Raw genomic sequence first — 12,667 nt, 5'->3', positions numbered from 1 at the left:
GAATCCAGTTTTACTGGGCCCTAAAAATACCCCACGCACCACTTACCATGACTGAACTGAACAAAGTCTGGCATGTTCTAATTTCATGGCAAACAGAGGGGCACTGAGGAGCTCCTGGAGAGAGACGTTATGTCTCCGTCTCCATGGGAAGCTAGTCTAAGATTCTGAGGAGGCCAACTGACCTGTGTTTTAGGCCAAATAAAGGGTTATAGTGTCACTAGGAGTGAACAGCAAATGATTAATGACTGATATTTAGTTGAGCCTTTACTTAAAATCAGGTCACTCGCATCCCCTGTTGTGATCATCTACCGCAGTGAACTTCAACTCTGGCTGCACGTTAGAATCAACAAGAGAACTTTCACAAAAAAATAACAAAGGCCAAGCCCTATCCAAGACCAATTATATAAAAATTACTGGTGTGGTCCCAGACAACACCCTTTTTCTTAAAAGATTTCATTGTTAAAAACAGTCTTAGATTTACAGAAAACCTGAGAAGACAGTTCCCACTCACCCCACACCCAGTTTCCCTGTCACCAACACCTTACATCAGGTCTGGTACATGTCACAATGCACCGATCCCAATACGAGTCCACAGGCTATTCAGACGTCCCTAGTTTTTACCTAATGTCCTTTTTCTGTTCCAGGATTCCATCCAGGATACCACATTACACTGACTTGTCATGCCTCTTGAGGGTCCTCTGGTCTGTGACAGTTTCTCAGACTTTTCTTGTTTATGATGACCTTGACAGTTTTGAGAAGTACTGGTCAGGTGTTTTGTAGAATGTCCCTCAGTTGGGATTTGTCTGTTTTTCTCATGATTAGACTGGGGTTATGGGTTTTGGGGAGGAAAAGCACAGAGATACCGTGCCCTTCTCACAGCCTCTTATCAAGGGCACATATTATCAACATGAGTTATCGCTGTTGATGCTGACCTTGATTACTTGCTGAGGGGGCGTTTGTCACGTTTCTTCCACTGTAAAGTTGCTTTTTTTTATTGACAACATCTTTTTAAAAGTTCCCCAGGTGACTTCTATGGGCAGTGTTAAGTTGCAGTGTTATAATCCTCTACAACTATTAACCTAACAGAGTACTTCTAGAGGCTATTGTATAACTGCAAGGGAGCGGGGGGATATGGATCTTGAGGGAGACAAACTTTGGACCACATGCCCTTCTATAAGGGTTTCTTTTTATAGAAATATCGCCATTTTCAGTCTTTTCTTTTTTTCTTGGCCACACCGCACGGCATGCAGGATCTTAGTTCCCCGACTAGGGATCGAACCCGTGCCCCCTGCAGTGGAAGCGCAGAGTCTTAACCACTGGACTGCCAGGGAAGTCCCAAAGTATCACATTTTCAGTTTAAAAAAGTAAAACAAATATTTAAATTTTCCCTTAAAAATTTTTTAAAAGACTTTTCTACCTGAAATCATTAGACTAAATTCTAGCATAGTACTCTTCAATAGCAACAAACTATGTATCTATAACAGAAAATATTAACTTCCAAACACCTACTTATATTTTAAAAATGTGATTTTTCCCCCCAATCTAAAGCACCTGCAGGCAGAAGGCGGCAGGCCTGTCTGTAGTTGCCAGCCCAGCCCTTGAACACCCACACGGTACTTACATGCGGATTCATCCATGCTCTCCCGGCCCTGCTGGTTCCTCTCTCTGATCCAGTCCCACAGCGAGAGCTCACACAGCTGCATCTGGATGTGAAGCATCAGGTGGTACTGCACCTAGGGGGCGACACACCACTGGCTCCCATCTGCACCACTTAGCGGACAAATGCTCCCCTGCCTACCCTAGGCCGAGCACCAGGCTACGTGCTGTGGACAGAGACTACAGACACAAGCCTGCCCGAGAAGCCCAAAGTCTAGTGAAGGAGACAGAGGAATAAAGCAATACTTAACACAACGCGTCATGACGCAAGTGGGCAGAGGCAGGCCCGGCTGGGGTTAGGCAGGTATTAAATGGAAGAAGCTCTTGAACGTGACAGGGTCCGTGGGCCCGAAACTGTTTAGTCTGCTCTCGAGATAAACAGTTTTTAAAGCTGAAGATACAGCATCAGGCTGGCTGTATGGTATTCTACTACTCTACGGATACCCCAGGGTGTGCACACACTTTATCTGGCTTCACATAACTAATAATTTGTCCAAGAAAAAAGTAAGCAAAAATTAAGCTCACTGTAGCCCATTCAGGAAATTTTCCCAAATGTATTACAGAGCAATGAAATGATTCTGATGAAAAGTCCCTCAAACTCAACTCCTTTATATTTAGGGAACCTACTCAAAGTTTTTTGTGTTTCAGAAAAATACAGAACCCCATATTCCTGGACCGCCAGAATTAATTCTACGTGAGTGTACAGATGGTATATACAGTTTTGTGATCCCAACACGACAGGTTATGCGCAGACCCTGTTAACGTTCAAGTTTAAATACTAACACTCAGTAAGGGAGAGAACACCAGCACATCAGTGTAATCCTACTGTAATTACTGTAATTACTGTAATTAGGACACTGAAAACTGACCTGGTGATCCACCTATTCAGACAGCTATTCTGTGTTCTAATAACACGTTCTAAAGTCATGTTCCAAAATACAGAAAACCTTTCTGCATAAATATATTTTGATAGCATGGTGCTAACCAACCACAGAAACAGAACGTGTGTGATGCTTCCTGCTCCAGGGTGTACCTATGAGATGCCCCAGTCAGGGAGGTCAGAAAAGGACCAGGAGGAGTTTACTAAGAGAAGGAGGGAGGACCAAATACCCGGGCCACGCATCAGGAGGCAGCACGAGGGCAGAAGAGCAAGAGCAGAGACAGGGACGGGGAGCTGAGGAGGGAAGCCGCCTGCGGGGCAGGGCCGGCCGCGTCTAATCACCGTCCTCCACGCCGTTATTACAGGGACACAGCAAATGCGCAGGTTCTGGGAAACTCATCTACCTCCGTCTGCCCCAACAAGTTTAAGTTTTCTTCAGAAGATTCCTCAGTGGATGCGAAATTCTCTTCCAGGTCTGAATCATGCCGAAGTGGCAGCCGATGCCCAACGATCGATCTGGAAGACTCGTCAGCCACACCTTTTCCTTGGGGCTCAAGGGACGGTTCAAATTCACCGGCATCTCTTGTGACCACACTGGCGCTGTAGTTCACCAATCTATTATTCTGATTTTCAACGCCAGATTCTCCCAAGGAATTTTCTTCTTCTGGGGTGAATTCGGCGAAGATAATGGATGGGCTGTTACTTTCATCACTTTTAACACCACACTGATCTCTGGAGGCCAAAAAAATACAGTAAAGATAAAAACCAATGTAAAAAAAGATCCAGTGTACCTCAACTGTTCCTTCAAGCCTGTATGAATCTGACTGGTAAACTCCTGACAAAAGAGACAACCAATCTGTCCAGCAGCAGCATTTACTTAAAAATACTGACGGGAAATACCTGAGAGGAGGAAGAAAATAACTTAACATTTTGTAATGAAAATAAGCAAAAAGAAAGTCTAAAACACTCCTGAGCTCCTAGGTGTAAAAGGCAAAGGCGACCCAAGGCAGGTGACTGGAGGTAACGTCTAGGGTGTGAAAAGACACGGCAGCCCACGTACCTGGGGTCCTCCTGGTCAGAGATCACTTCCAGAGACGGCAACTGAATAGAAATTCTATCTGCTGAACAGAAACAAAAGGAAATCTTCAAGCAGCCCAGTTTTCTAATTTATAGTCAAAGGCAGAGCTAAAATACATAAGTAAGACCAAATGAGACAAGAAGTTAAAAATGTCACGACCTCCTGGCAAAATGCAAATACACCAAGCTTATTCAAATGACCAGCAGATTTTAGAAAAAAAAAAAACAGAGCTGTTCAACTATGCGAGGGCTCATCGAACCTTCCGTACAGGACCTGACAGTAAATATTTCAGGTTTTGTGGGCCCTAGGGGACTCTGCTGCCACTACTCAACTCTGCTTTCATAGCGCAAAAGCAGCCAAAGATAACACATGCGAACGAGCCTGTGTTCTAATAAACTTTACTGACACTGAAATTTGAATTTCATATAATCTTTACAAAGTAATTCTTCCTTTAACTCTTTAAAAAAAAAAAGTCTCAGCTTGTGGGGTGCACAAAAACAGACGTAGGCCTGATGTCACCCACGGGCTGAAATTTACCAACCCTTCAACTGTTTCATCTAAAACCGCTCACCTTGCCTTTGGGCCATGTGAACATGTTCTATCCAGGCAGTGTGATAGCCTACAATATTAGGATGCTGAAGACCAGCCAGCACCTTAACTTCCCGCAGTACCTGAAGAAGAAACATACTTAGAGCTGGTTTTTACTGACAAATTTGTTAAATGTTCATGGTATTAAATAATACTTGTTCCCTCTGTACGAGGAATCTAGACTGTGTTAAAATAATGGGAATACTTTTGTGAGAGACAAATGCAGTTGTTGTTGTTGTTTTGTGGTACGCGGGCCTCTCACTGTTGTGGCCTCTCCCGTTGCGGAGCACAGGCTCCGGACGCGCAGGCTCAGCAGCCATGGCTCACGGGCCTAGCCGCTCAGCGGCATGTGGGATCTTCCCGGACCAGGGCACGAACCCGTGTCCCCTGCATCGGCAGGCGGACTCTCAATCACTGCGCCACCAGGCAAGCCCTGCAGTTGTTATAGCAACTAAATAACTGACATGCATATAGCACTTTACACTTTTCATAGCTCATATATAATCATTCCCTCATTTCATTCTTACAAGTAAGTCCAGACCTCCAAGGTAAATAAAACCATTCTTGTCACCACTATTTTCAAGGGCAGGAGACAGAAGTGGCTTAGAGGACTAGGTCGTTTGCCTGGGACCACACAGCATTCAGGGAGAAGACTTGGACCTGAATTGAGCACCCGTGTTTTTCATAAAAAGCTTGTTATATATTGTATACGAATAGTTTACTTAAAGGATTAATTTCCCTAGCAATGACCCTGAAATGTGGTCAACCTAAAGTGCCTATAAAAAATTTAAGTCAAATAAAAATTTAATCTTGATGTTTACTTTATGGTAACCCATTCCTAGTAAACTGCAATCCATATCACCAAGTATTTCCCAAACACACACACACACACACACACACACACACACACACACACAGACTCTTTCAAAAGGACCTGAATACTCAATTATGCAAAATAAGTAAATGTTTTAAATCATACCTTCATGCAATCTGTTTTAGTTGCACCCTTAATCAGGATTTTTTTAATTGCATAGTACTGACCATCTAATTTATTCCTGACCTAAAAGTAGAGGAAAAGACAAAGTATATTGTACCATTAAATCCAACTGAATAAAGAAAGTTCTTTTAACCTGACCTTAGATAATTCAAAGTAGCCAAAGAGATAAAATTAAGCTAAAGACACACGTCCTGGGGAATTCCCTGGCGGTTCAGTGGTTTGGACTCCACGCTTTATGCATCCCCTTTACTATATTCAGAGAAGTCAGCCGTAGTCAACTAGACTAATAGTTTTTCCAACTGTACTGAGAGTCCAACTCCTAGAACCTCTAGGTCTGAAGAATGGGAATGTTAGCAAAAAGGCTATGTGCCAAACACAGCAGCAAAACTTTTTCAAGTAATACATTTTTTAATAGAAATTAGCTACAGAACAAAACCTCAAAGTTTCCAGAATCCACCTAAATCACCAACGTGGTTAGGAAAACATTAAAACCTGCCCACATCCCTGTAAATGACAAATCTAAATAAAAAGTAAACATACACGATTTCTAGGAATTTTCCTTTGAGCACGTTAAATAATAATAATGAAAACAACCTCTGCAAACACATTGTTTAGAGTAGGGGGTCAAAACAAATATGTGGAAAACCACCTTGTATACTCTTCCATATCCACCTTTTCCTAAGATGGCAAGCTCTTCAAATTCATTCAAGTAACGTGAAGTTTGTGCTTCAAAGCCTACTTCCCTTGATCTGAAAGTTAAACACAATCAATCAATCAATCCCCAAACATGAGAGAACCAAAATGTTCTAAGACAGACCATGTTCACTGTATTACTAGCCTGGCAAACCTCGTTTATCACTAAACTGTGATAATTTGGAAAGGATGAGCTAAAATGAAAGTTTTCATTCTCTATGAAGAAAACATTTGATAATAAGCTAATCAATAGCGTAATAGAGATATCAAGGGGATCATTAATTTTAAGTATTTTACCAGTAATCAGTATTCCAATTCGAAATTATTGTTTTAATAATTATTAAGTTAATATTATTATTTATTATTATTGTTTTAACAGGAATCCTAAGGACGACTAACAGGCAGGAGTTAAGTAGCGAAGCTCAGTGATAAGCTTACTTAAATTTCTTAATGATTCAGACCAGTTACAGATTTTAAACGAGCGTTTCCTACATACAGCCGAAATTCAGTGGTGCTCCCCTGACAGGGACTGGATGTCAGTGCTCTGAATTAAGGGTGGGGCTTATGGAATCCACATGGAATTGCGGGGGAAGGGTGGTCAAAGAGAGAATGAGAAATCTTACAAAATTTTTAGCAAATCTTAAAGTTTTTAATCTTACAATGTTTTTAATTTTCATAAACTACCCTAACTACGTTATTTTTAATCCCACTACTAATTTCTGATTAATTCAGGATTAATCCTTAATCCCGATTTCTTTTGGATCAGTTTACCCCTTGCATAGTCAAAAAAGTATTCAACACATACCTGATCTTCTGGATATGAGAATTATCCTCACAAGGACCCTAAAATCAAAAAGTTATTTTTAAAAAACATTTTGAAAATTTCATGGAATAAGGAATCTATCAAAACTCAATGTTAGACTAGTATAGATGCTCAAAAGAATATTAAAAAAAAAAACACACCCACCCAATGGCTTTTTCAATATTACTTAAGAGTTTGCAATTGAAGACATTTTTCTCTTAACTAAAAGATCACCCGTGAAAAAGCTATATTCTTGCCATCCAAGGACAAAGCTGAGATTTACCAAGGAGCGCCACCGGCAAACAACGCCAGCTTCCCCTTCACATAAAAGCAGAAACTGACCACTGCTCCTGCGTCACCGTTCCAAGCCCCCAGCACCTTGTGCCTGTATGACTGCATGTGTCTCCCTGCTTCTGCCCTCAGTCCCCTCCTCTGTGTATTCTCAACACAGCAGCTGGGGAGAACCTGTTAAAGTCAGATTATGTCGCTCCTGTGCTCAGAACCCTGCAACACTTCTCATTTTACTGAGTGAAAACCAAAGACATTAAAACGGTCTCCAGATCCATCTCCATCTGCCCCTCGGCCCTGCCTCTCCCCCCTTGCTTACTCCACCTCTGCCACTGGCTGCCTGTCAGCCTCACAAACAGGGCAGCACACAGCTGTTCCTCTGCCTGGAATGCTTTCCCTCTGCGTGATTCATTCCTCAACCTCAGCTCCTTGCTCCTGTCTCAGCGAGGTCCTACCTGCCACGCCACACGGCCCCTCCCAACATTTTCTAATGCCCTTCACTGCTTTATGTTTCTCCTTAACACTTACCACCACCTAACACCCCATGTATTTTTCTTTTTCTCCTGTTTACTGCCCGCTTGTAAGAACATCGGCTCCCTGAGAGCAGGGACTTTTTTTTTTTTTAATAGAGCAGGTTCTCATTAGTTATCTATTTTATACCTATTAGTGTAGATATGTCAATCCCAATCTCCCAATTCATCCCACCACCACCCCCGCCCCAGGGCAGGGACTTTTATTTTGCTCACTGCCTGAACCCCAGCTCCTACAAGAGAGCCTAACACATAGCAGCCATTCGATAAACATATAATGTTGAATAAACCTATGTTATAATCAGGATTTCAGAATGCTTTAAAATACAGTTCTCTTGAAATGAAAATGTTTTTATCACACTCCAAGTACATTTCTTAGTGCTTACCTGACGAACTCTCTCCTTAGCTGACCTCATTAAGTGCATAATAGCTCTGCTGTGATGTAGCCTCAAGGAGCTAAACTCACCACTACACGCGAAGGATGACAGCAGCCCCATTTTGATAAAGGTCTGACAAAGTACTATAAAAAAATATAGAAAACAATTATTAGAAAGGCCATCAATGAGATGGCAATTTTCAAGAAAACACAGAAAATAAAGAGTCATAATAATAGCCTCTATAAGAAAAAAGTTGTGTTTACGCACGCATTACAGCTTGGGGGCTGATTCTCTGAAGAGATGGAATGATTGGTTACACTCGATCAGGGGCTCATCTGTTATTTCTTACCTGACACTCTACATTCTACAGTCATTTGTTTACCGTGCTTGGTCAGTCAGTAAAGTACTAAGTTCTGTTTTTAAAAAAGGCAAGAAAAAAAAAAAAAGGAGGGCGAGGGGTAGAATATATAAATAAATAAAAATTTAAAAGGCAGGAGTGGAAACAAATGATTAGAACTGACAACAAAAGTGAATACGAACTGTTGTTTTCAATTACGGAATATCCTAAACCAACACACAAAGAGCACATCTGAGATGTGTGTACAGACCAAATACCCGGGGGGGAAGTCAAGTCTTGAGTCACAAGACAAGGCTGCTCAGAAAAAGAAGTTTCTACGGTAGTGCTTGGTTTTTACTCGTTCAAGGAATACAGGTACTATAGAGAAAATTCTATGTGAAAAACTCTCCATTTAGATTGTCAACTAACTAAACCACATGAAAAACATTTACTTAAATATCCTTTATTTTGAACACCATGACACGAAGGAAGAAAGGAAACCAAAATTCACAGTCAGAAGAGGGAAACAGTACGTAAAAGGTAATAATGATATTAACACTCTCATTTCTCTTTAAAAAATAATCAACTTTTTATTAAAGTTCAGGCTTTAAAAAGGCTGTATATAAGGAATTTTAAAACATCTTAAAACCAGCAAGATTCACAGCTTTGCTTTAATCAGGAGCGAGATACTATATTAAAAGCATTATAGGACTTCCCTGGTGGCGCAGTGGTTAAGAATCCGCCTGCCAATGCAGGGGACATGGGTTCAATCCCTGGTCCGGGAAGGTCCCACATGCCACGGAGCAACTAAGCCCGTGAGCCGCAGCTACGGAAGCCAGCACACCTAGAGCTTGTGCTCTGCAACAAGAGAAGCCAGTGCAGTGAGAAGCCCGCGCACCGCAAGGAAGAGTAGCCCCTACTCGCCGCAACTAGGGAAAGCCCACATGCAGCAACAAAGACACAACGCAGCCAAAAATAAATAAATAAATTTATTTAAAAAAAAAAAAAAGCATTATAATCTGCTTCTCTATACCAGAAAATAACCCCCGGGTTTGGAACCTACAGAACACCCCCTTTTGTACGACCTACCCCCCCAACACATATTCAAGAAAATAAGTGTATACTGGACAAATAACATTTTTTACCATTTCTTATATCCCATGAAGCTTATCAAAATGATAATTACCTTTAACTAAAAACATTATGTTCTTCTAAGATCACATAAAAATATCTGTAAATTTAAGGCTTTCTAACACCAAACAAGACTTGGGAAGACTTTTGGGAGAAAAGACACTTAGAATCTGTGGTGTGGGCTCCTCAAGAGTTCAGTCTATGAAGCTGAACCAGAAATGCCATAATCTGTCATTCTACTCATTTCTGTGCTTGGTCCTCAGACAAGTAACCGATGGCAGGAATAAACATTTTCAACCACTGTGATTATTTTGATCGTTGTCTCGGGCTACTGACACACAGCTCCACAGTTACAAAACTCTTATCATCTTCTGAGTGATAGGGTATTAGGAGCATCTTTTGTCTTAATATTTGGTCTCTGACCTCAGTTCCTGACACAAGAGCTTCTCAGAGCCTTGGAGTCTCCAGTGATGAGTCTTTTTGTATGCTAATGAGATGACTGGTGGCTGGAGCCCCTAGGTCACTTCAGGATGGGGGCTGGTCCCCAGAAAGACCAAGCCTTGATTAGAAGCTGAGAACTTTCTACTTCACGCCCCCATCTTCCAGGGAGGGGAGAAGGGCTGGAGACTGAGTTAATAATCAAGCATACCAACGTGATGAAGCCTCAATAAAAAATCCCTAAAGGACTGGGTGGGTGGACACATCCACTTGCCAGGAGGGTGGGGAACCCAAACTCTGTGGGGACAGAAGGTAGAGCACTCTGGACCCTCAGGACCTCACCCTGTGTGCCTCTGCATCCTTTATCATATCCTTTATTATAATAAACTGGTAAGCATAAGTAAGTGTCTCGGGCTTCCCTGGTGGCGCAGTGGTTGAGAATCCGCCTGCCAATGAAGGGGACACAGGTTCGAGCCCTGGTCCGGGAAGATCCCACGTGTCGCGGAGCAACTAAGCCCGTGCACCACAGCTACTGAGCCTGCGCTCTAGAGTCCACAAGCCACAACTACTGAAGCCCGCGTGCCTACTGCCTGTGCTCCACAACAAGAGAAACCACCGTAATGAAAAGCCCGCACACCGCAATGAAGAGTAGCCCCGGCTTGCCACAACTAGAGAAAGCCCACGCACAGCAACGAAGACCCAACACAGCCAAAATAAATAAATAAATTTATTTTTTTTAAAAAGTAAGTGTCTGCCTGAGTACTGTGAGCTGTTATAGCAAATTATCAAACCTGAGGAGGGGCACTGGGAACCCCCAATTTGGAGCCAAGTCAGACACAAGTGTGGGTAACCTGAGAACCTAGGGACCTCCTACTTTCGACTGGCATCTGAAATGAGGACAGTCTTGTAGGACTGAGCCCTTAACATGCCAGATCTGACACCAACTCCAGGGAGACAGTGTCGGAAGTGAATTGTAAGACACCCAGCTGGCGTCAGAAGAACTGGTCCGGGTGGGAGGAAAGCCCCACACATTTGGTGTCGGAAGTATTCAATGTGTAGAGGAAAACAGTTTCCTTCAACGACACAAAACACAACCGTTCAGGGCTCTGGGCAAAAACAAGTTCCGAATCAATACCTGGGATTTTCATGTACCTGTTCACCAACTAAACCGTAATAGATCTTCGAAAATTGCATGAATTATCACTTATAAATCAAAAAGAACTACCTTTTAAATACACACAATTTTGTGGTGATTAATCTTTTGCAGGGTCCCCAGGGAGGATATTCATAAGGAATTACCCAAAGGAAAACATAAAATAAATTTACAGGATGTACTACTAAGGCTTATTTCAAATTTTTATATACCAGCTGCTTCTCTGACAGCATTAAACAACAGAGTAATTTTACAAGTTTTATTTAGCAAGGTTAATGTATTCTTACTAACATTTAAACACCTGTCTTGAATGAAGCAGGTTTGGTTCGTGCACATGGCTCAAGTGTTCCAGCAGAGAAACCAGCAACAGCTGGTTTGCAACTGAAAAAGGGAAGGTCGGCTGCTGTAGGGGTCCTTTCAGCACCTGGAGTTCTGCGGGAACATCAGATTCTGCAAATTAAAAAAGGAAAAAAATTTTAAGAATGGTAAACATATCTCATAATGACAAAACAGCATATTCTAACTAGGAAAACACATTATTTAAATTTAAGGAAATAAAAAGCAAAACAGTAGTTACGGTGAGTGGGGTTAATCAAGACAGACATTCTGGAATTGAGTTTTGAGTTGAACCCTGGAAGGACTAGCAGAGAGATGCCAGTTCGGGAAGGGAGGAAGTGCTGGTTAGGGATGATGTGTACAAAGGTAGAAACAAATAAATATTCCAGCAAACAAGCAAGGAAGCAGGAACAGGATGGCTTCCTTCCTTCGAGAAGCAGAGAGAAAGAAGTTTGGCAGCAAAGAAAGGGAAAGGGAGGAAGAACGGAATCTTTACTCTGAGCTACACACTATGGACCAGGTGTTTTATATGCACAATTTCATCGAATCCTCCCGAAACGCCCTATGTTACCATTCCCATTTTACAGATGCAGACACTGATCTCATTGAGAGGTTAAGGAACAAGTTAGCAGGCAGATCAGACTGACTCCCAAGTCCATCCTCTTTCCACTGAACAAGACCAAGCGGACAGCTGAGTTGGCACTTAAAGCTGACAGTCGTTAAGTTCTCACGCACTGTTTAATACGTTATTTAACAGGCCAAAAACCCAATGCAGGAAACATGTTTGAGGAAACTGTTCTGGACACGTGATAGGTAGCCTGGAAGGAGACATGCAAGAGTCAACAAGAAGGGGCTTCCCTGGTGGCACAGTGGTTAAGAATCAGCCTGCCAATGCAGAGCACACAGGTTCGATCCCCGGTCCGGGAAGATCCCACATGCCGCGGAGCAACTAAGTCCGTGCGCCACAACTACTGAGCCTGCGCTCTGGAGCCCGTGAGCCACAACTACTGAGCCCACGCGCCACAACTACTGAGCCTGTGCTCTAGAGCCCGCGAACCTAGAGTCCATGCTCCGCAACAAGAGAAGCCACAGCAATGAGAAGCCCGCGCACGGCAACGAAGAGTAGCCCCCTCTCGCTGCAACGAGAGAAAGCCTGCGCGCAGCAATGAAGACCCAACACAGCCAAAAATGAACTTAAAAAATAAAATAAAATAAATTAAAAAAAAAAAGAGTCAACGAGAAGTCAGGGTGAGCCTATAAAGCAGGTAAGTGACAGAAACGTGGAGGAAAGGACAGGTCCCAGGGATACCAAGAAAGAAATGGATGGGTCAGGATTTAAAACACTAGGAATGAGAGGAAGGAGAGGTTTAACAAGAGTGAAAA

General features: G+C 42.5%; 1 protein-coding gene across 2 annotated transcripts in view; it reads right to left on the bottom strand.

The window, feature by feature from the left end:
* Nucleotides 1-12,667, bottom strand: part of EIF2AK1 (eukaryotic translation initiation factor 2 alpha kinase 1) — a 30,263-nt gene that overhangs the window by 12,019 nt on the left and 5,577 nt on the right. Inside the window, exons 2-10 of one of the 2 annotated variants that reach the window (XM_065892196.1) lie at nucleotides 11,240-11,398; nucleotides 7,899-8,032; nucleotides 6,698-6,735; nucleotides 5,849-5,948; nucleotides 5,182-5,262; nucleotides 4,186-4,285; nucleotides 3,597-3,657; nucleotides 2,941-3,268; nucleotides 1,622-1,733 (exon numbers count right to left, since the gene is read on the bottom strand). In XM_065892196.1, coding sequence (XP_065748268.1) covers nucleotides 1,622-1,733; nucleotides 2,941-3,268; nucleotides 3,597-3,657; nucleotides 4,186-4,285; nucleotides 5,182-5,262; nucleotides 5,849-5,948; nucleotides 6,698-6,735; nucleotides 7,899-8,032; nucleotides 11,240-11,398 — 1,113 coding nt within the window. The remainder of the gene's footprint in view (nucleotides 1-1,621; nucleotides 1,734-2,940; nucleotides 3,269-3,596; nucleotides 3,658-4,185; nucleotides 4,286-5,181; nucleotides 5,263-5,848; nucleotides 5,949-6,697; nucleotides 6,736-7,898; nucleotides 8,033-11,239; nucleotides 11,399-12,667) is intronic. The other variant, XM_065892197.1, reaches the window with a different exon arrangement.

This window comes from Phocoena phocoena, chromosome 15 (genome assembly GCF_963924675.1).
Source record: "Phocoena phocoena chromosome 15, mPhoPho1.1, whole genome shotgun sequence".
Lineage (NCBI taxonomy): Eukaryota > Metazoa > Chordata > Mammalia > Artiodactyla > Phocoenidae > Phocoena > Phocoena phocoena.
The sequence above is the reverse complement of the archived record's forward strand: the minus strand, read 5'-3'. Positions and strand labels throughout refer to the sequence as shown.